This window comes from Ruditapes philippinarum, unplaced genomic scaffold (assembly GCF_026571515.1).
Source record: "Ruditapes philippinarum isolate M1 unplaced genomic scaffold, ASM2657151v2 ctg1894_1_1_1_1, whole genome shotgun sequence".
Lineage (NCBI taxonomy): Eukaryota > Metazoa > Mollusca > Bivalvia > Venerida > Veneridae > Ruditapes > Ruditapes philippinarum.
The window spans coordinates 58382-83389 of record NW_026852855.1 but is presented as its reverse complement, the minus strand read 5'-3'; the positions used below and the strand labels follow the sequence as shown (position 1 = coordinate 83389).

General features: G+C 31.9%; 1 protein-coding gene across 3 annotated transcripts; it reads right to left on the bottom strand.

The window, feature by feature from the left end:
• Positions 1 to 1535: 1535 nt before the first annotated feature.
• On the bottom strand, positions 1536 to 24079 carry LOC132726398 (uncharacterized). Of its 3 annotated transcripts, none has more exons than XM_060711723.1 (2): positions 23719 to 24079; positions 1536 to 8498 (listed from the first exon to the last, which is right to left on the bottom strand). In XM_060711723.1, the coding sequence occupies exons 1-2, from the start codon at positions 23761 to 23763 to the stop codon at positions 7344 to 7346; spliced, it is 1200 nt and encodes a 399-aa protein (XP_060567706.1). In that variant the 5' UTR covers positions 23764 to 24079; the 3' UTR covers positions 1536 to 7343. The 3 variants fall into 3 exon arrangements, with proteins under 3 accessions (XP_060567706.1, XP_060567713.1, XP_060567700.1); XM_060711730.1 differs by lacking the exon at positions 23719 to 24079 and adding an exon at positions 19762 to 19919; XM_060711717.1 differs by lacking the exon at positions 23719 to 24079 and adding an exon at positions 19131 to 19483.
• Between the last annotated feature and the right edge of the window lie 929 nt (positions 24080 to 25008).

Genomic DNA, 25008 nt, shown 5'->3' with positions numbered 1-25008 from the left:
AGTCATACCGGCTTTTATATTAGTAGGTATGAAACAGCAGATTTGTTGTTGTTGTTGTCGTTGTCGTCGTCGTCATTGATGCAGTAGATACATCCCCTGGGACCTTGCAGTATTTCAGTCAGGACAAAGTAATATATAGTTATAAATAAAATAATCTCCCAACTACAAATTCCATTCTATAAAATCTATATAAGAGTGTAATAACATTGAAGGAAAAGGGCAAGTCGTCGGAATTCACTGAAAAAGATTGATCTCCGACAATGTTTATGATTTAACTTCTAGTTTAAAACGTGAATCACTTCATTTTCATTCAATTTTGAGTCTATATATTTTTCTGATACAAACTATAACTTCATTCAGAAGCATTCAGCGCTTTCATCTTCCCGTTACAGGGGAGAAAATAGTATGTAAAGGTAGAGATTTAGTAAAATCGATGTAATATTTTAAATTGTTCCCATTGCGCGTTTTGTATTTTAGTAATATTAAAGGGTAAGCTATAGCAATATATCAAAGTATTTAACCAACTGAAAATATTTGTTTTCCAATTGTGCATGACTTCCCAAAAAGGGGATGCTGCCATTAATCAACATCAAAAATCATTTTTCCAAAGATTTATATCTCGTGATTTTTTAAAGTATTTCCTTTTACTTTTTTAATTCCAATATATACTGAGTGCAGTTTAACATTTCAAATATATAAAGTTATATGTCGATATCTAAATTTAACTAATCGAATGCCTTTTCTGTAAATACACTTTGATCTCCATTGAGATACGTTCGGGGGTTGTCGCGGGTATTTTAGTATTGAAATACTTCTGTATTTGAGGCAGTAACGTAAACAAACATTAAACTGACTGCAGCTGTTTACCAGTTATTATGATAGTAACAAATATGCGTCTGTTCAAGATCTCGCCTGTACCTTAAACTTGTCATTCATTTACTGATAATTTATATTCAATCTTGAAACAGTTATCCTGTGTTTGTGTTTAAATGTATAAAGTGTAAAGATGCCAGAATCTAGAGCAAATAAATGATCGTAAATAAACAATTGACCGAATTCCCTTCTCAAATAAACAGTAGATATATAGGTGTAGCCGAGTAACAAAAGATGACACAGTAGGGCATTCGAAACTTTTCAAATCTCGATTACAATACCATATAAATCACCCTGTGTGACCAGGAATGTGATATATAGGGTAAGTTAAGTATATATTAGGGTAGGTGTTACATCATGACAGATATAACATACGTATCAATGCTGATAATTTCACATAAATTAGGGAATTAATTATTTTGCTCTAATAAATATGAAAGCACTCATTCTCTGTACAATATAACTGTCCCGAATTTCGTGTATGAAATAATTGTATTTAAACATGTACTGTGAATAGTGCGCCTATTACATGCAAACTGATACTATTAACATTACCTAAAGTATTGTGAAAGTCATAAAATTAGTGCCATACTGCAATACCATATTACTCATTAACTTCAAACCATGTAGGGATTCATAGATCAAAAGAAAAACACAATAAATAAACAAAGCTTTTAATGTAATGTCGTCATAGATTAGTCTTTAATTAACATTTTAAACACAATAAACTGTTTTAACATAATAACAAAAAGTAAATATTTGACATTTTATCCACATTTATACATCATCACAGTAAGCGGTATAAAGCAAGCATACTAATTCAACAATCATAAAGTTTAGCTTTAGTTCAAAAATAGTTCATACAAGTATCTAGGAATTTACATTTGAAAGACCCTGATATACTAGTATATGTATATTGAACAAGTCAACTTGCTGGTATGTATAGGGACACAGATAAATATAAAATAATGTTTAGAAAAATACAAAATGTCATAACTGAAATCTAGATAAAACGGCACTATAACAATTATTCATTAATTATAATGTTTTATCAGCTAAAACTAAGATAAAATAAATTGGTCAGTTTTTGCCATGATCTGGAATGTCATCAAATTGAGCATTTTACAATACTTGTTTCTATAAAAAAACAAAATAAACTGAAAAAGGTAAACTTTGCATTCAAAATGTTTTAACCCAAAACTAATTTAAAACTGAACAATATAAAGGATGTAGAAAAACAAACAAATTTAATTTGACTGTTGTGTGTCTGTTTTTTGGTGTTTTAGTTTTTCAAACATTCATTAAACTTGATCCTACCTATAAAGTCTGGACTTAAAATATTACAGACAATTACTGGCTAAAACATATTGTCAATAATAAGCAGCAGACAATGGATTGTAAGGCTCATTTCACCTGGTTGATTTCCTAGACAGAAGTTATAATTCATCCCAATTCTTGACCTCAGCCTCTAGGTAAATGATTGAAGCCTAAAAAACCCAGTCTTAAAACATTTAAAAAACCCTGTGGGGGTTTTCCATCTGTTCAGTGTAGAAACAATAGAGATGTAACTGTACTAGAAAAAAAGTTATGCTAACTTTATGATACTATAAGCTAAGGTCAGACACACCTGAATAATGCACAAATTAAATCAAATACCTTCAAAGGTAGCCCTTGTAAACTACAAAAAAATAAAATAATAATAAGTTGCATTGTTGATTGGTGTACACCATTGATATTGCATTGGTAGACATGTAAAATTAATGACAGATGTATGGATGATATTATTATTTACTTCTTATCTTCTAACACTATAATGTTGACTATATGTGATATAACATTATATATCACCAGTATATATGGTCGTATAATGATAGAATGGTAGATAATGTGTGTTAAAGCTTGTATATTTATAATTTATATCAATTAACAGAATTTTCATAATGTCAAATAACATTATCATAATAAAACTCTTAATTATCAAAACGTCATGTATTAAAAAATACATAATTTATAAATAACCATGTGACTCAAAGGTTATTGTTAGCAGTGTACATGTCCCTCATGGTATTGTCATGTATATAAGGATGCATGTCACTCATGGTATTGTCATGTATAGGATTGCACATGTCACTCATGGTATTGTTATGTCTAGAAGTGTACATGTCCCTCATGGTATTGTCATGTATAAAAGTGTACATGTCCCTCATGGTATTGTCGTGTCTAGAAGTGTACATGTCACTCATGGTACTGTCATGTATAGGAGTGTACATGTCACTCATGATATTGTCATGTCTAAAAGTGCACATGTCACTCGTGGTATTGTCATGTATAGGAGTGTACAAGTCACTCATGGTATTGTCGTGTCTAGAAGTGTACATGTCTCTCATGGTATTGTCATGTCTAGAAAGTGTACATGTCACTCATGGTTTTGTCATGTATAGAAGTGTACATGGCACTCATGATATTGTCCTGTGTAGAAGTGTAAATGTACCTCATGGTATTGTCATGTATAGGAGTGAACATGAGAATCCTGGGTAACATGTAATACAAAGCTTGTCATGTAAGTGTACCTTTTGCGTCAGTGATAAGCTGGTTTAGTTTCTCATGTATATTGGTGTATACATGAATCTAGGTTTGTCATGTATATTGGTGTACATGTTGGTCTAGGTTTGTCATGTATATTGGTGTACATGTTGGTCTAGGTTTGTCATGTATATTGGTGTACATGTTGGTCTAGGTTTGTCACGTATATTGGTGTACATGTTGGTCTAGGTTTGTCATGTATATTGGTGTACATGTTGGTCTAGGTTTGTCACGTATATTGGTGTACATGTTGGTCTAGGTTTCTCATGTATATTGGTGTACATGTTGGTCTAGGTTTGTCATGTATATTGGTGTACATGTTGGTCTAGGTTTGTCATGTATATTGGTGTACATGTTGGTCTAGGTTTCTCATGTATATTGGTGTACATGTTGGTCTAGGTTTGTCATGTATATTGGTGTACATGTTGGTCTAGGTTTGTCATGTATATTGGTGTACATGTTGGTCTAGGTTTGTCATGTATATTGGTGTACATGTTGGTCTAGGTTTGTCATGTATATTGGTATACATGTTGGTCTAGGTTTGTCACGTATATTGGTGTACATGTTGGTCAAGGTTTCTCATGTATATTGGTGTACATGTTGGTCTAGGTTTCTCATGTATATTGGTGTACATGTTGGTCTAGGTTTGTCATGTATATTGGTGTACATGTTGGTCTAGGTTTGTCATCTATATTGGTGTACATGTTGGTCTAGGTTTGTCATCTATATTGCTGTACATGTGAATCTAGATTTGTTGTCTTATATACATGTATATTTATATTGAGCTTATTGTAAATGAACCATTAATAATTTAACTAAATTTAAATAAATTTGAGCATTAAAAAATAAATATTAGATTGTTAAAGTATACATGATTGTTAGCAATTGATGTGAATTCAATAAACTATTTTACCACATTGAGAAGTAAAAACATTGAATTACAACATAATTCATTATCTTTATATTTTAACAATAATTGAAAATTATAGCCAATTGATTAATAATTGATTTTTTAATGAAATAAACAATGGGACTATTACATTTTGACAATATATATTTGTCCATCCACCTTCTGTATACATGGACATGCAGTTGATTTTTATAGCATATGTTCATTTGTTTTTATAACACATGTTACACACTATACACAAGTTTTATCTTTCTTATGTCAGGCGTTTAACTGTTAACCTCAAATGTTCAATATCTAAAACACGGTATAACAATTGGAAATAATGTCTTCAATGGTAACAGATAAGGAAGTTTGAAATAACAAATTAACCTGATATAGAGATATATTGTAAAATATATACTGGTAATGAAAAATTAACAATTACTCATATATTTTATATATATCCAATAGAAGGTGAATGGGGAAATTTATAAATTTGGCTAAATACAATTATCAAACTCACAATACCTTAAAAACTCTATGGTATCATGACAGCCAATATTGTTTTAGACTTCATAATAACATCCTAAACACGATTATGTCCGGGTTCTGCCAATGTGAGTAGACCGTTGGCTTGATTTACTGTACACATACATTTTCGCTGATTTATAATGAAATACAATTAAACATTTCAACTAGCTAAGTAATTAAATTACAGGATACAAAATAATCTTTTAAACACAAACAACTAATAACTAGATTTTAACATAACAAACAAACTATATAATTTTGACTTCTGAGTTCACACCCAAAAGATCAATCACTGAGACAAAAAAGTTGGAACAACCTTAAAATACAAAAGAATTTTATAAGTCTGTTCTATATATGCATGTCAAAATATAGAACAATTTAAACAGATTCTAAAACTATTTTAATTTAGTACTTAAAATATCACCTTTCATAACAATTCAACTTTAACATCAAAAGATAAAACATACTTTATAATGCATAACCAAGTAACAGAAGACTTAAAACAAGTCCTTTGTAACATCAATCAATCACTGGGTACATTTTCAAGTCTCTTTCAAGTAAGATTTATGTATATATCGGCCTGTATGGTATGGCCTCAGAGAAAAAGTACAGTAGTTCTGACCATGTCACTATAACAGATCAAATATTCATAAACAAAGTAAGAAAATATTGATTGTATACATGCACTGTTCACACAATAGCTGTTATTTATTCTGTTCTGTAGTAAGATAACATTCATAACGTTTTTCTTAACACAAACAACTGTTCTACAAGATCAATGAGAGAAGGTAGAAAATAACACAATCAATGAATAACGACCTTAACTTATTAATAATGAATTGCTTATATCATTAATAATCTATATGACAATATACAAGTTTGTATTGTTACAAGACTAGTTGAACATACATGTCCTATTACTATCCTATGTTTATACATCTCCACCACCTTAACTAATACTACAAATGGTGGAGAAGTTGTGAAAGTATAGATTGAGTAACAGAACTTTGAACTTGTCCTGGCCGTTGAAATTGTGATAGTTTATAGTTTTTACATGTATATATTAGCTTTAACATGTACATATAAGCTTTTACATTTATATATACATTTCCATCTTGCAGCAGAACTGAACATCAAAATCATTCAAAATTATTTGGCTATCTTGTACATGTGACACATTAACTTTATCACTATAACATACATACTCTTGCTACAGTGTATTTATCACCAAGTTTACAGGATTTGTTTCAATTTTAATTCAAACTTATGCAGCATAATCTTCCACAAAATAATAGACTGCAATAGATCTAAAGATTACAAAAAAAACAAGTTTCAGTTATAGATCTAGAGGACATTCTAACTTACAAATCATTCTTACTTCTATTTATTTATTTTTCTATTGAAAAGAATTAATATAAATCCTGTGGTAAATATATTAAACAATTGTAAGCAATAAATTGTAAGCCTGTTTTACTGTATAAATCTGCTGTAAAAATTATACATGAAACATAATACATGTAGCTTTATGATTTACAACTGGCCACAAAGAGATTCACAGTTTACATTTACTATAGTTTATAAATATGTACTCAGACAACTGGGAATTTAAATCAATTAAATATTAAGGATGTTACAGTAGTCAGATATAGGATCAGTAATGTGTTTACGTATATATAACAATCCCCCGCTAGCAATCATTAAATATACCTGACACTGGTAATTCTAGAATGGTTTTATATATAACATCAATCATACCATTCCAGTACATTACTGAATACACTGTTGATACTTTATATTCATGTTACAATATATAGTAATATTCCAATCCTGTTGAAAAATCTTCATCATATATAAATCACTATAATATAAACTATTACAGTAAAAACACAGCAGAGTTAGTTTGTTGCATAAATATAAATAAAGTTAGGCTAACCCTGATATAAAATTATAGTCTCAAATTAGCAAACTGAGTTCTGGACGGGAACTGATAATTTGATATAAATATAACCTCGAGGCTCCTTAGTTCCAACCAAAATAATGATTGTCTAAAATGTAAAAAAAACTAACTTTTTTTTGCAAAATATTTAACATTGTCATGAAAACTCTAAAACATGTCTCAAAAATATAAACCTATGATTCGCAAATGAGACATAGCAATAATGCCCCAAAATTGTCATGTGGTATGGATTTTATATTATTCAATTGTTGTGTTACTTTGTTTTGTGTAACTACATCTAAATCATTATCTGGAAATTCTCCTAATAAAGCCAAATGGGCATTTTAGGAATGATTATTTAACAGCAAGAACTTGCAAGCTTAATTTCATGTTGTTTAAACAGCGCAAACCACTCTGTTCACAATATACTGCTCATACCATCTCGTGCCGAACAAACCGATACTTGGCATATATTTTACTCCTAATTTCCCATTGTTGCACTATAGTAACATTTTTTCTGGCAATAAATTTCTATCTTAAATCTGGACTCCTTTGAGCTTCAACAGAAGTAAATGTTTCAACTTCTCCAATTTGAGGTGATATTCGACCAGTCGTCTGCTCCCCATGTAACTCTGTGTAGTGAGACGCTTTATAACTATCGGGTTGAAAAGTTTGAGCAGCACCATCTTCATTCATCATTCCGCCAGCGGAATTAGTAAGAGTGTTATTACTTATATCAGAAGGTGTGGTGCTATTTAAAAGTGCAGGATTTCGGAGACTATCACTAGTTATTGAACACTCGTCAGAAATTTTGTTATCCTGAAGTGAAGTTTCATCATAACGTTCTAATGAACCACTATCTTTAGAAACGGTCTCGTTTATATCCCTATAATGTACAGTATTATCGGGGAGAAATTGCAATTCCCGCCTTGATTTCATATTTTCAGCATATCTCTCATTACTTAGATCACTAGTTTGAGATGTTGTGGCGCTACATGCACTAGGTGGTCTATTATCATTATCATTAAATATCACTTTAGGATTCTTATTTTGGTCGTCTAGTGTCATTTCACTTGAAAACGACCCGCTTCTTGGAGTATCATTTTCATCGTAACCCTCGTTTATAAACGTACCGTCTACAGTTTTTCTAGATATTGCGTCTTGTTCCTTGATTTCTTCCAGCCGTCTAACATGACGCGGATGGTTTTTCCTATGTCTGCCCTTTTTATATGCCGCACGTGGAAGTTTTACCTCTGCCGAGCCTGGTATTTGTTTCGGATGCGCAGGTCTAGCAGATCCGTTTGATACAGTGCTAATTTTAGAATGTGTCCGTCTGTCTGTTCGACTTCGACCTAAGCTATCTGGAGTAGTGTTTCGAGCAGACGCTGGAATTCTGCTCAGCTCATTCGGATTGATTGCTGATGATTTCGATTGCGCGCAAAAATACAAAACACTAACTATGACACTTATTAAGATGGCTAATACCCCGCAACATGTCAAAATGATACCGACAGTCTTTTTACCTTCTTCATTTTGAAGATCAGGTGGAAGAAGATTTTCATCGAAAAAACCATAGTTGAGTATTAGAGTAATTCCGGTAGCGAGCATTATAACTCCACCTAGGAACATAAACACCCCGGTTATACACATACAACATTGAACAGCCGCACCCTTCATCCTGGGCATCTGAAAATAAACAATAATAACATTATCTTCATGTTTTCACGTTATATTTACTAAAACATATCAACGGAAACAACTACATATAAAAATAGACACAAGTACATTATGCAACTACTTTTTCAATAAATAAAATAAACTTTTTGTAACATCTTTTTTCATTAATATATCGTCCACCATTCGGCTCTATCCGGGCATATACGTTTACGACATGTTAAAGTAGCAGTTTTCACATCACTAAAGCGGTCTCATTCACATCCTGCAGGCCGCCAATAATGACCTTTGTTATGATAGATAAGAGAAATAAAGTTGATGCTAGAGATGATGAAAGCATCTGAAGAAATTGATAAAGACGTTTAATTGGAACCTTGGATTATTACAATATTGTATATACGACATTGAAGTTGGTGAACTTACTGTCAATAAAGTCAAGATGAAAATATCACTTACTGACATTTATGTCGATAATGATATAGACAGAGAAAATGAAAATATCACTGAAAACAACGTTAATAACGAGATGGAAGATATCACTTTCTTATGATGAAGATATCACTTACTGACATTTACATTAACATTGATATAGATGACGAAGGTATCACTTACTGACATTTACAGAGAAGATTAAGATATCACTTAGTGACATTTACATTAACATTGATATAGATGACGAAGGTATCACTTACTGACATTTACATAGAAGATTAAGATATCACTTAGTGACATTTACATGAACATTGATATAGATGACGAAGGTATCACTTACTGACATTTACAGAGAAGATTAAGATATCACTTAGTGACATTTACATTAACATTGATATAGATGATGAAGATATCAATTAGTGACATTTACATTAACATCGATAAAGATGACGAAGGTCACTTACTGACATTTACAGAGAAGATTAAGATATCACTTACTGACATTTACGCCGAATTTGATATAAATGGAGAAAATAACGATGGTATTTTACTGATATTTAAGTTAGAGAATCAAAAAGACACTGGCAGACATTTACGTCTAGTGTTATGTGGTCAGAGAAGTTAAATATACAAATTTATCACTGAGATTTAAGTCGAGAATTATATAATTAAATTGGCTGGAGAAAAGCAGCTTTAACAGACAAGTCAGTACAGATACAATAACTTTGTAGACATGTGATTAATTCTGAAGTTTTTGTATGTTTTATTATCAACAAATCAAGATAATGTTAATAAAGGGGACCGCGGATTACACGTTCATATCCTGTAATCAAATATCTATAATATATAATTGTACATTTCCTGTTTCAACACGTGTACACACATTTTAACCCCTTGTATAACATAAATTAGAATAATCCCACAACACACTTAAATTTTAAAAGATAACCTTGGGGGTAAAAGCAAATATTTATTCACTAATAACAATGCGTGTATAACAACGAAACTGGACACGAAACAAGTCCATTCTCGTAAAGCGTGACCTTTCTGAAAGCCAAGTGTCTTGGTAATATCTTAATACGTGAAATGGAAAACAACTTGACCCTAGGTTATAGATACTGTACTTTAATATATAACGAATTCAGTGAAAATATTTGACACAGTGGGTGACAGAAAAAATTTATAACTAGCAAATATTACGTAAGTGAATGACGTATTTTGTATAAATCTTAAATATCAACTGTAAAAAGCGTTTAAATCTTTAAAACAAATAAAAGTTTTAATGGTACTAAATGGAAGGCTTAATAATCTCTAAACGGTTTTCAAAACATATCCCTAAAAGCTGACAGAACATTTTATATCACAGATCGAAGAAATAAATTAAAACGAATATCACACGTGCGATATATTTGATCGAAAATGACACGTGCATACAACGATTAGGGTACATAAGATGTGACTTATACGTGCGTCTCAAGCATTATAAGCACACCATAACAAATACAAAAATGCCACGCGTATTAAAGCAGGAAAAAACAAGAGCTGTCACAGGAGACAGCGAAGCTAGACTAATAAAATACTGGACGCAGTAAGGAGGACAAAATACGAAAGAAAAATCAATTATGTATAATTATGTATTAAGTTATAGTAAAAAAATAACATTTGTTAACATAAATTCCAAGATCAAGGGGAATAATTCTTGAAATAGTCATGCTAGAGTTATGGACCTTGTCACACAACATTTGTGTAATGATAAGAAATATATATTTGAAGTTTGAAGTAGACACCTTAAAAAGTAAAGAAGTTATTATATTTCTTAAAGAAAATCCTAAGTTCAAAGAGAGAAAAATCTGTAAATATTGCTTCAAGAGTTATGAACATTGTCACATAAAATGTAATTGATGATAAGGAATAAGTATTTGAAGTTTGAGGTAGATACCTTTAAAAATAAAAAAGTTATAATAAAAAATAACATTTTTCTAGTAAAAAAATCTAAGTTTATGGGGAGATAATTCTTGCAGTATTGGTGCTAGAGTTATGAACCTTGTAACATAAGATGTGGATGATGATAACGTAAATATATTTGAAGTATGAAGTTGATCCCTTTAGAAATAAATAAGTAACAGTAAAAAATAATATTTTTTATGGAAAATTCTAAGTTCAAAGGGAGATAAATCTGAAAATATTGGTGCTAGAGTTATGAACCTTGTCACATAGGATGGGGATGATGATAACGTAAATATATTTGAAGTATGAGGTTGATCCCTTAAGAAATAAAGAAGAAACAGTAAGAAATAGCATTTTTTGAGGAAAATTCTAAGTTCAAGGGGAGATAAATCTGAAAATATTGGTGCTAGAGTTATGAACCTTGTCACATAAGATGGGGATGATGATAAGGTACATATATTTGAAGTATGAGGTTGATCCCTTAAGAAATAAAGAAGTAACAGTAAAAATAGTATTTTTTAAGGAAAATTCTATGTTCAAGGGGAGATAAATCTAAAAATATCGGTGCTAGAGTTATGAACCTTGTCACATAAGATGTGGTTGATGATAAGGAACATATATTTGAAGTTTGAAGTAGATACCTTAAGAAATGACAAAGTTATAGTGAAAAATATTTTACTGCACCAAAACTTTAATCTAAAATCTGGACGCGGACGCGGACGCCGACGTAGGGGCGAGTAGGACAGCTCTCCATATACTTCGTATAGTCGAGCTAATAATACGACAACAAAATCATCATATCTCACTTTCATCAGTTTTGGAAAAGAAAAACAATCACATGTGATTGGACATCTGATTTATGCTACCAAGTTATAAGACTGACGTAACGATCATCATCACTATCATCATCATCATCATGATTATTATGACGGGCGTGATTTTGTAGATACTGATGGTGATGATCATGATGACAAAGATTATAATAGTTGTCACGATGATGATAATGATGATGATGGTGGTGATGACAATAATACAGGCGGTCATGATATCAAATAATGATGATAAATATGGTATTTGTGGTTATGATGATAACGACGATGGTGTCAGAAATGATGAAGATGGTAGTCATGCTGCTTCTACTAAAAATCTAAAAATAATGATGTTCGTCTTAAAATTGAAATTAATATCAAATTGTCAGATGATAGTACTGTAATTTAGAAGAACGGAGTAAATTGCAAAACTCATAAAAATATTTTGTTGTTGTTGTTGATGTCGTCATGTTCCTGCTCCTGAAATATCTTAATTGCAATAATGATTATGATGATGATGATAATGATGGTGGTGGTTGTGATATGATATCAATGCTTATGATAATGACGACGACGATGATGATATAATATGTTGTTTTATTATCATTTAAATATACGTTTATTTTCTTTACCGTATCATTAAGCAGACAAGACAACAGCTGTCATTTTACAGTCAGATATTTCACATACGTGTAACATATTCGATCTATGACATTACACCGCTTAACAACGTCAATATATGATATATTTCATATATTTATCATAAAGTTAAAACGAACAGATAAGAAAGTAAATGAAATTATGTAAAGTCACATATAGACCTTTTTACAGTACGGTATTTCCATAGAAACGGAAGTAGCATTACGCGCATGCGTATTCTGAGACTCACTTGTTATAATCATAATCATTCGTTCATTGCATTACTTTTCCTGAAATTATTAAAAAAAATGCATGGAAGCTCCTTTTTTTCAAAGTTCAATATTGTTTATTAATTTCAAAGACATAGGATATTATAGCTCTTAGAAATTAATAAACAAACTAGAAATGTGTCATCATGCCACGGATGCCCCCGCATGCAGCCAAAATTTCAAATGTTATAATATTTAGTTCCAAATTTGTTTGCACAAATTATTTTTTTCATTTTAAGTTCAAAGCCCTTAAAACTTTTCAATGTTAACACAAACCATTTTTATACAATGTTCAAGGCACTGAAATTATTCAGTCTTAACCTTTTAAAAATAGCATATTGCATATTTGTAGCCAACATAATGGCTATATACATTTCCACAAAAGTATGAGTGCTGAAAGTGAATGTTCAAAATTTTTCCAACATTCAGGAAAGATAAGTTTGTCTAAAATCATTGAACCACGACCAAATTCAAACTTAAACTGCTTATTGACCTAAGATGTATCTATATTATTTTCAAAGTGAAAGGGACATAACTCTGCCAAAAAATCATCGAACCATGACCAAATTCCAACTTGACCTGCGCATTCCTTTGACATATCCATATGTCAATTTTGAGTTGAATATGTAACACTGTTGGGTTGATAATGAACAGAAACTGTAAATTTCATATCATTTTCAAAGTGAAAGGGGCATTACTCTGCCAAAAATCATTGAACCATGACCAGATTCGAACTTGGTCTGCGCATTCCAAAAACATATCCATATGTCAAATTTGAGTTGAGTTGAGTTGTGTAATATTGTTGGGGAGATAATAAATGGAAACTGAAAATTTCATACATGTATTAATTTTAAAGTGAAAGGGGCATAACTCTGCCAAAAATCATCGAACCATGACCAAATTTGAAATTGACCTGCGCATTCCTTTGACGTATCAATATGTCAAATTTGAGTTGAATGTTTAATACTGTTGGGGAGATAATAAACAGAAACTGAAAATTTCATATTATTTTCAAAGTAAAAGGGGCATAACTCTGCCAAAAATCATCATACCATGACCAAATTTGAACTTGACCTGCGCATTCCTTTGACGTATCGATATGTCAAGTTTGAGCTAAATGTGTTGTACGATTGGGGAGATAATGAATGGAAACTGAAAATTTCATATTATTTTCAAAGTGAAAGGGGCATAACTCTGCCAAAAAATCATCGAACCATGACCAAATTCCAACTTGACCTGCGCATTCCTTTGACATATCCATATGTCAATTTTGAGTTGAATATGTAACACTGTTGGGTTGATAATGAACAGAAACTGTAAATTTCATATTATTTTCAAAGTGAAAGGGGCATAACTCTGCCAAAAATCATTGAACCATGACCAAATTTGAACTTGACCTGCGCATTCCTTTGACGTATCCATATGTCAAGTTTGAGTTGAATGTGTTGTACCATTGGGGAGTTAATGAATGGAAACTGAAAATTTCATATTATTTTCAAAGTAAAAGGGGCATAACTCTGCCAAAAATCATCGAACCATGACCAATTTCGAACTTGACCTGTATTTTCTCATGACATATCCATATGTCAATTTTGAATTGAATGTTTTGAACCGTTTGGGAGATAATGAACGGAAACTGAAAATTTCATATTATTTTCAATGTAAAAGGGGCATAACTCTGCCAAAAATCATCGAACCATGACCAAATTTGAACTTGACCTGTATTTTCTCATGACATATCAATATGTCAAGTTTGAGTTGAATGTGTTGTACTGTTGGGGAGATAATGAACGGAAACTGAAATTTCATATTATTTTCAAAGTAAAAGGGGCATAACTCTGCCAAAAATCATCGAACCATGACCAATTTCGAACTTGACCTGTATTTTTTCATGACATATCCATATGTCAATTTTGAATTGAATGTTTTGAACCGTTTGGGAGATAATGAACGGAAACTGAAAATTTCATATTATTTTCAATGTAAAAGGGGCATAACTCTGCCAAAAATCATCGAACCATGACCAATTTCGAACTTGACCTGTATTTTCTCATGACATATCCATATGTCAAATTTGAGTTCAATATGTGCAAGGGTTATTAAGATAATGAACGGAAACTGATGATGACGGAAGGACGGAAGGACGGAATGACAGAATGACGGAATGACGGAATGACGGAACAGGGTAACACTATATGCCCCTGCCATTATATGGCGGGGGCATAATAAAACTACAAGCACTGTAGAAGGAAGAACCAACTCTTTGCCACTATTATGTTGAGGAGAAATGTACAACAAATCAAGTATTTAAAGCAAACGTCTTGAATAAACATTACCTTGAACGATTTAAGTACACTGTACCTCTCTTATCTCAAAAGTTGCATGAGTAATACTAACAACACGGTTAAAGTTCTATATATGCTGTGCCGTGAATAAGGAAATTGTACATCAATCAATATCAAGTAGCAAAACATGATTATCAAAATAATTATGTTCTAAACTCAAGAAGGTGGCTCTGATACAAGAAACAACAACAACAAAAACATGTTAAGATTTCGATACATTTTCAGACCTGAACTGGCTTGATAATTGTATGCCTAACTTACTTAAATACAACTTTATTCATCACCTGATTAATTATTTCAATATTATTATTTTTTTGAATCCGACCATTATTCATATAAAACTCCGCATTAAAACAACTCGTCTTTTTACATTTAAGGGAAATAATTCATATGAATGCATGATTTTTTTACCTTACAGAACAGACGCCTAGAATATGTCTCTCCCCAATAGAAATTTTCTTTAAAATTATGCCTTTTTTTGTTAAAGTCCAAAAACTTACACTAGCTTTTTACTTTTTCAAATCAGCAAATATAGCGAGAATTCTTTACCAAAAAAATGCTAAATCCATTTCCCAATATATTAAGAAGGAAAACGCCCGGGACTGTAAAAATGACTATAAGAATGACAAGAGATGTCTTGTTAGATGTTAATTAATGTCCTCAGATGTACGTATCTGTAGACGATGCCGAATATATAAAACAAACCATAAGAAGAAATAAAGTACGTTTTTTATTAATCAGTTAAATAAGTTACAATTGTATCTACGCATTTAGGCATAGTTACATAGAAAAGGTACATTTCCAACCCTCCAAATACATGTTAAAGACTTGAGGTCCGAGATAAGAAGTATCACACTTATGGTGATTGATTTACGACCGAATTTCCGTTGTGCGAAAACGCAGATTTCATACAAAAATGAGAGAAGAAAACGACTTATTTCTTTGAAAAACGCTAACTTAACTGAAGTACTTTTATATCTTTACGAAAAGATTTTGCAAAAAAAAACAAACACCCACAACCTCGGCATGAACCCAACCTTTATATAGAATACAACGGTAAATTGAGATAAAAAGGTCAGCTATTGTTTGTCAAATACAAATCAGTTAACCGATTTTTTTCTAATTCCTAGTAATAGAGACATGACCTAGCTATTCCCAAAAGATGTTCCGCTTTATAAGCACGATATTATAAATTAATTAAAATGTAACTAACGTTAAACTACCCGACAGTTCTGTTATATATACGGAGTACCCGTATTGATCTGGTCCCGAGAGACTTAAGTACACACACATCTACAGTATCCATTACGATCAATGTAAACGTCACGAGGTCTAACAGGAAGAAACGACCACATTGTACAGAGGTACTGAATGTAACCGAGATCTATAGAATGACATTTAAAGATAAATTATTCATAACTTATTGATTAAAGAGTCAGTAACTTAATTAATATCGACTGGCAATAATGAAAGCTGACATTAAACCACATTATTCAGATTATACAACATTTAAAATGTACATGTGCTAAATTTGAAAATATGTTGGACAAATCTTCCTCATTAAACGAAATACAAAATATGTATCGTACGAGTCTGATGTAAAACAACAAACTAAAATGTAACTTCAATGTTAATGATTTAAAAACAACAAAAAACCTTTGTAAAATCAATCAACTACGATAATATATAACTTTGACTTCAATTAGCATCGGTAGCGTTTGCTTTATGTACAATATATTGCTTACACGTCATATTTCGCTTGCTTGCTTGTTGATTGATTGGTTGGTTGGTGGGTCGGTTGATTGATTGATTGGTTGGTTGATTGATTGATTGGTTGATTGATTGATTGATTGAATGGTGTTTCTCTAGGCTATCTAAAGACAAACATTGCTGAATGATATGAATTACTTCATGTTTCAAAGATTAACTTTACTTGTTAACGTATTTAAATATTACTTTCATTATCTACTTTTATCTGTCAACGTTCGAAATTTGACCTTGACTGATGGTTATCATGTTACATGTATTTAGTTGAGACCTACGAATTTTGACCTTCACCTAAAGTTTCAGATGTGATTACAAAATATGACCTTGACATCAGTGTATAATTTGACCAGTTAACCTACAAGTATGACTTTCACCTAAAGTTACAAAATATGATCTTGACATTGATCAATGTCAATCAATTGATCAATTTGACCAATTCACCAACAGTATATGACTTTAACCTAAAAAATACTGAATACATTCCATGTGTAACATAACGTATCATGTCCACGTTAAAACTTTCATAGCGTTCCTTACACATTTATAGCAATGAGCATGTCAAAATCAATAAACTTATGGCTACAACTTAAAATGTTGAGTTCAAGTTTAATTATTTTCAAAGTTCTACCCCAACCCAGGGTCATTTAAAATATTTCTGAATTTTAAAACTGCTCTCGAACTTTATAGCTATATGATATGATCCAGAACTTTGGTTTAAGTGACTGCCTTACTGAAACAAAGATAACTATAATTCATTATTAGATTGTTGAGTATAACAACAGTGTATCCTATCTCAACAAGGAAGTCCTCGTATCTAATGTTTTTATCTCCCATAAATTGCTCATTTCTGTTAACAACAATTAAGGGCGTGTATTAGCTGTAATGACTGTATTAATATAAGGGAAAATGCCAAAGTTTTTCTTTGCTTTCTTAAATCTTCATAATTTTCATGCCCACCATGATGCACAGCGTAACGATAGGTGGCTAGAAATTAAGGCAATTTATACAGTCAGACACATAAAGACTGACCGGACTATTCTTCTGTCGGCTGCTTTATTTTCGTATTTTGATATTGACCCCCCCCCCCCCCCCCACATACACACACAAGAAACGTAAAAAAACCCGTTATTTTCCATTAAGCACAACACACAAGTAAAGCTAGCGGTGTAAGGGGTTCACTATGAATCATAACCATATATCATTATTTTGTTCGATACGGTGACTTTATGTGAAATGATTGCTGATTGATAAAATTAATGCATCATTGAAAGGACATAACTCTACCTTAAAATGAGCCGCGTCACGGCAAAAACTAACATAGTGCGTTTTCGACAAGCATGGATCAAGACGAGCCTGCGCATCCGCGCAGTCTGATCATGATCCATGCTGATCGCAAACAAACCCTATAACAAGTAGAGAAACTGATAGCGAACAACATGGATCCCGATCAGACTGTGCGGATGCGCAGGCTGGTCGGGATCCGTGCTGGTCGCAAACCCACTAAGTTGGTTTTGTCGTGACATGGCTCAAATATTTTATGTGTTTACCTTTATTTAATTTCCTTTAATATACAACATGATTTAAAGAAGTAAACTTTGGACCCATATATTGTAAATAGACATGAAAATTATTTATAAGGTTTGTTCAAATACTGGAAGCATAAATATACAAAGCCACTTTTGATTGCACACATAAAGTAAACAAGTCAACTACATGTATTTTTGGTTGAATTACTTGCTGCCTTCTACATTAAACACAAAAAAAACAACAAAAAAACTGTATCTGTGACTGATGAAGTAACTGTTCTGTTATATTTTATTTAAACGAAAAGTGACATTAAGCCGATGCAGCGGTATATATATATTTTTTGCCATAATTCCTTTCATTTTATAATTTACTTCGCATGAACAATAAAAAAAAACTCAATGGCCCAAGGAAATTTCTGTAAACTACCTATCGAAATGTACCTGTAAAATTACTGTATATTGTATCTCAAAAAAAGAATGGGACAGTCTGTTCTTATTTTAGGTAGATTTATTTTTTATCCAGTTCCTAAACATTTTTCAAATCAACTCTTGGTCAGCCACCATTATAACGGTCAATCTTTTGAAATATATACATGTAGTCAATTCAGCTCAACTTGACAATGAAAAAAATGAGCATAATGTCGCTTTAAACAAGGACAGTGTATTACTATGTACATGTCATAATATATATATAATCATACTAGATCTAGGTATATTTCATAATTAACGTTTTATCAATCAATTACACTGAGCTAATATAAATTATTATTTTTAATAATATTATTTCGAAATAAACCTCGAATTTACGCAGGTGAGCACGAACTTTATGCTATGTATGTAACAACTGAATGGCAATATGTATGTTTCCCTGAAAAAAATGTCTTTCAAAAGAAATAATGATCAAACTTACTGCATTTTTCTGCATTTTCTTTAATAAATTCCGTAAACAGATACGGTCCATACACATTTTTATTACTTTCTTAAACGCATTAATATTCCTGTTTAAGTATTTTAACCCTCCAAGCTGAATCAAAATCCTCTACATGTTCCGACTTATATAACAGTACTTAGCTATAAAATCACGTCCGTCATATATTTAATATAAATTCATAGAATCCATGCCTTTAACATAATTTCTAATCGTATTATATAAAGTAGAAAGTTTATCACAATCTTTGTTATAGTGTGTACTAACAATCAGGTCAAGTTTAATGTAGCGAAACATGTTGAAATGTGTAAATAAGCGAACAATAGATAGCAAGAAAATCAGTTATTTATAGCTTATTTACACATTTCAACGTGTCTCGCTACATTAAACTTCGTGCCGTGCCCAATTTTCCAAAAAATAGACCATCCTGGCGTTATTTTACTACGAATATAAGGGTATGCGGCATTATATGATATGTCAATACCTACAAACCACACACACACATAATTAAACATAACCTGTTAAATTTTATCTGGTCACGGGACACTTGTCACGATTTATATATGAAGTGACACATCGTTAATTACATATATAATATAAAAAAACTAGTTACCTGTAGTATCTATGTTTAACCCATGTGTAATAAAACTTTAAATTGATTCATAAAATGCACAATGAACTTGCATAGTTTAATTCGCACACCTGTTCACGTCATGTGTAAATATACATATATACTCCAAAGCGAGACAAAGCTGTTGAAAAGGGAAGTAACTTTCCATTATAGCAACAGCGTTGCTAAGACAAACAATTGGCCGCACGTCTATGGGACGGAAGATGATTCTATTGATCTTGATGAAAGCAGAAGCAGCACGTTCGGGGAATAGACATTATGAAATATAATATAATCAATCTCATACATGTCTGCTCACATAAATATCAAAATTAATTGAGTTTCAAAAGAAGAAACGTTCACCTTTATAGGCCTAGATCAATAGACGCTCTATTAGATGTTGACAGATTTATGTCGTAATGATATCTTTTATTCATATTCAACAGGCAGTCACAGTGTAATGGTCATTTTAAAGACAAATCGTTACTTCGTTAAAGCTAACAATGGCGACCATGGAAGATATCGAATATGCAAGCATTATCTGTTTGGGCTGTTCTGCTATTGTTTGTAAATAGCTAGACTTCTAGATCTATATATCTGTAACTTTTCGAATGTATTGTTAAAACTATTTATGTAATTAATTATATCATATTTTCTCGTCTATGTTAATCTTTACATAACGTATTGGCGATGAACGTGTATACATGTATTTAATTATATTTGTGCAAAAATAAACACTTTGTTCTGTGCTGTTCTGCTCTGACAGCATTGACCGTCATATGTGTAAGAATAGTACTAGAATTTTAAGCCACAGTTAGTCACAAAGGCTTATAATTAATCTAAAATTTAACTTTACAAACACATTTTAGGTAATCCTTTTAAATATTTTGAATGAATAAATAAGTAAATAATAAATAAATACATCGAATGTGTAGAGATAACATTCATTCATTTACTTAATTGACTTTCATATTTAAATAAAGAAAACAAATGAACGGAAAAAATTAAAAAAATGTGTGGAATGTAGTTTTCGCGAAAAATACAGCAATTCAACTTTCTTGCAAGGATTATAATAAGTTTGATAGTAAATGATTTGTAAGAGGGAAACTTTATTGTATTCTATATTGTGTCATCTTCACACGAATAGTTTTTGAACCCGTTCTTTTCATTTCTTACATTAATTTTATGAAAACATAGTACCCTACCGTTACACACTGGATATTTTGAGGTGTCTTAGACGTAAAGAACAGCAAATTCTTAGAGTATAATTCCCGACGTCATGGACGTGCAGATAATAAACTCGAAACAAGTCCCGCGTCGGGATCAAAGACATATGAGCCGTGTAATGACAAAACCAACATAGTGCGTTTGCAAACAGCATGGATCCAGACCAGCCTGCGCATCCGCGCAGTCTGATCAGGATCCATGCTGTTCGCTATCAGTTTCTTTACTTGCTATAGGGTCTGTAAACGAACAGCATGGATCCTGATCAGACTGCGCGGATGCGCAGGCTGGTCTGGATCCATTCTGGTCGCAAACCCATTATGTTGGCTTTGTCATGACACGGCTCATATTATCAATATGATAAGTGGTATTTTTATTTCTGTAAATCACTTTCCAAAATTTAAAATCATAGTTCGACCTTGCTATTGTGAAAGTGTATTAATGATTTTATCTCAACAGATGTATTGAGTGAAAAACTCTAACCTTGATACAAATGTTCCGTTTTACCTAGAAGTCATTTTACCTATCATGATAAAAATGATTTGTTATCACTTCTATAACTATAAATCGGGTCAGTGTCAAAGTGTAAATACAGACTTTCTTTTTGTCTGGTGCTACAGGTGAGCGAATGTTCATATCTGCGTTAGTCAGATGGTTGCATATGTTAACTTTAGGAAACTCTACCATGTTATTCCATATGAAAATGGCCTTTTATTCCAGGAATCCCTTACTTCAGGAGATATTTCCCTACTTGATATCACTAAAACATGTCAGACATAATTTTGTAAATAACTAACTAACTCTCTATACTATACAAGACTAGAAAACATTGATCTGAACTCAGGACAATTCTCGAAACTCGAAGAATCTAGCTTTTTACCCGAATGTTATTCAAAGACAGTTTATTGATCGGAAGGGGTTTTATTGACTGTCAGTCAGTTCGGCACATTACCCATGGATTATGACACAGGAATTATTAAATGTCTGAAACAAGAAAAATATCAATAATTACAAACATTCGATTAATATTATACTTTGATTTGAACTTTTTTATTTGTCCTTAAAAATGTCAATTTTACTGCTTTTTTGCATTTTCATTCCGAAATTTTATACATGTATAATCAAGTATATAGTCGCGAAACAAATAAGTAGCAATATAACCTTGGTGCTCTCATTGAAATAATTGTATCTAAAATTAACCGAATTCTTTGGGTTAAGATATAAAACACCCACGATTTTGGTCTAGTTTACGCTAGCTGTTTGAATGGTTATGGAATCGGATATCCTAAATCGCCACATTATTAGCCACATTATTAGGAAACTTTAACACTAAACCCTGTCTTGGATCATTGAACGTCTATAAAGTTCTGTATTGAATTCTTTTGTCAATAAGAAATATTACTCCAAATTTTTACCAGTTGAAAAATCTTAATTGCGGCAAACCCTTTGAAATATTTCGAAAATTGCATGGAAATGTTTGACAAAAAATGTTGTTTCATATCGGAACAAACTAGCAACCAAAATATAATTATAAAATAACAGCAAGCATGTCCCTTACATTCCAGAAAAATTTCTAAGACGCCGACAATGATAATAAAATATGAACAAACAAATTAAGTCTTTACTTATTTTTTTTAAGTATTGAACAACAATTATCTGGTACGTTAGATAAACGTTAATAAAATGGTTCCAATTATATTTCGTCGATTGCAAGAATTTTATGCGATTATATATTAAAAGAAATAACATATCCTAAAATGTTTTATGAAATTGAAATTTAATCAGTCGTTTATTTACACAGTGATTTTTTTCTGAAGATAACGTAAGTACCTTAAGCCATCAGATGTCAAACTTTAATCATGACATATTTGTTTTTGTAAACAGATCAGAAAAATATTCATAATTTACTTCTCAAGTTTGGCTAGTATTTTTTTTAATTGTGTAAAGAAATTAAATGAGCTGCGTCACGACAAAACCAACATAGTGGGTTTGCGACCAACATGGATCCAGACCAGCCTGCGCATCCGCGCAGTCTGATCAGAATCGATGCTGTTCGCTGTCAGTTTCTCTACTTGTAATAGGGTTTGTAAGCGAACAGCATGGATCCTGATCAGACTGTGCGGATGCGCAGGCTGGTCTGCATCCATGCTGGTCGAAAACGCATTACGTTGGTTTTGTCGTGACGCGGCTCAAATCTTATATAAATGTATTACGAAGCAATTTAGGAGAGTAAAGACGTAGTCTTAATTCACCATTCCTTAAAACTACAGTAAACGTATGCTGAATATTTTCTGAAAAAAAAAAAGACTAAAATATGTAAATATGTACTTCTTGATAAGAATTGCATTAGAATTACAAAATATATTTCTAGTGCATTTGAATGGCACAAAGTGAAATAAAACATTCTGCCATTCTTGCATTATGTTTGTTAACCACGTTATCCGGATAACAACGTGTATTATATATCTGTATCCCAGTCTAAATGTATGTCTATTTGTATGTTTTGTATGACAACGTATTTTATAATTAACTTTGTGGCTAAAAGGCCGTTTTCTTTTTCTTTCTCTTTTTTCATATATCAATGTAAGCTTGTATATAGCGTATTTACTTTCGTCTTTTGTCCGTCCGTCTGTTTACCCGACTGTGTATATCAGTTTATAAATGAGTTAGTATGTGTTAAAATAAATATTAATTTAATGTGCTTATTTATAGCACATCCTCGTGTTAATGCCTTACCCTCCTCCGTGACCGGGGCGTCCTGTTGCTTGTATCCCCGGACATGATGCCAGTCCCTGTTTCACCTTATATCCATCTTGGTCTTATGTTCATAGCGTTATCTATTCCAAAACTTTCAAAACTTATAGAAATCATGTTTTATTCTGTACTTCCTTTTACATACGTTACCACAGCTTAAAGAACGATCAAACTTTATAGCGAAAACAATATTTAATCTGGTAACACACACTGTTTGAGAATATTTGACCCGTTCCCTCCTATAGAATGACAACAATCTGATAGTTTTAAGACAAATGTATAAAATTTCAGTGTATTAGTGTACATTCATACAGATTTATATCATAGCATTTGTATAATGGTATAAAGCCTTCAACATGATTGAACAGCCAGATATATACAGATTTGGTAATATTCGTCGACAATTTTCAGGATTAGCAGCGCAATGACCCGTAACTTTGACAATATTGTATACATTTATTTGGACTATTCCCAAGGGCAATTCCTCCACCTTAGTATACTGCCAAATATACCTACATACGTCAGTACACGTCTTCCTTACCACCGATTTATTATCTATACATCTAAAGGGACTATACAGCCATTTGGACATTACATTTTATATCGGAAAAAAATAAATTCAATCTTTTTTCATAAAATAAGTCATAAACCGACTAGTTGTTTTATTTTGTTATATTGACCACATTGAAAATCATTTGAATTATGTGTTTTTTTTTCTAAAATTTTTACCTAAATAATAAATCGTTCACAACGATATAATAAATCTGTAAGGAAAAGAGCGCTTCTGATTGTCTGGAAATGTTTCACATAATACAAATTTGATGGCAACTCATCGCCCGAGACTTGTTACCAAATACACATAATCACTAACGCTATTATTGGAAGACTCCATACTGCCACTAGTACGAGTGGTTTCATTGTTTTAAATGGCTTTGTCTTTGCTTGAAATACGTTATTAATTATTTGAAAACCGGTATTCTTTTATAACATGTAGTCAATAATCACGTACAGCAACCGTAGAAGAGAATTTCACGGTGGGTAAACGACCTGTATCACACCCGGATGTTGCGAGCTGAAACTCGCGATTTTCACAACAGAAAGTATGCTCGGCTGTTTATAAAATGATATGATATTTGCGATTGATATATGTCCTATTTCATGCGAATATTTCCTTAATAATCTGTGTCAACTTCACATGCAAATCAGCGCAGTTTTCTCAAAATGCACGTACAGCTGTACCTTGAAATCATATCGGTGTAATCAACTACATTG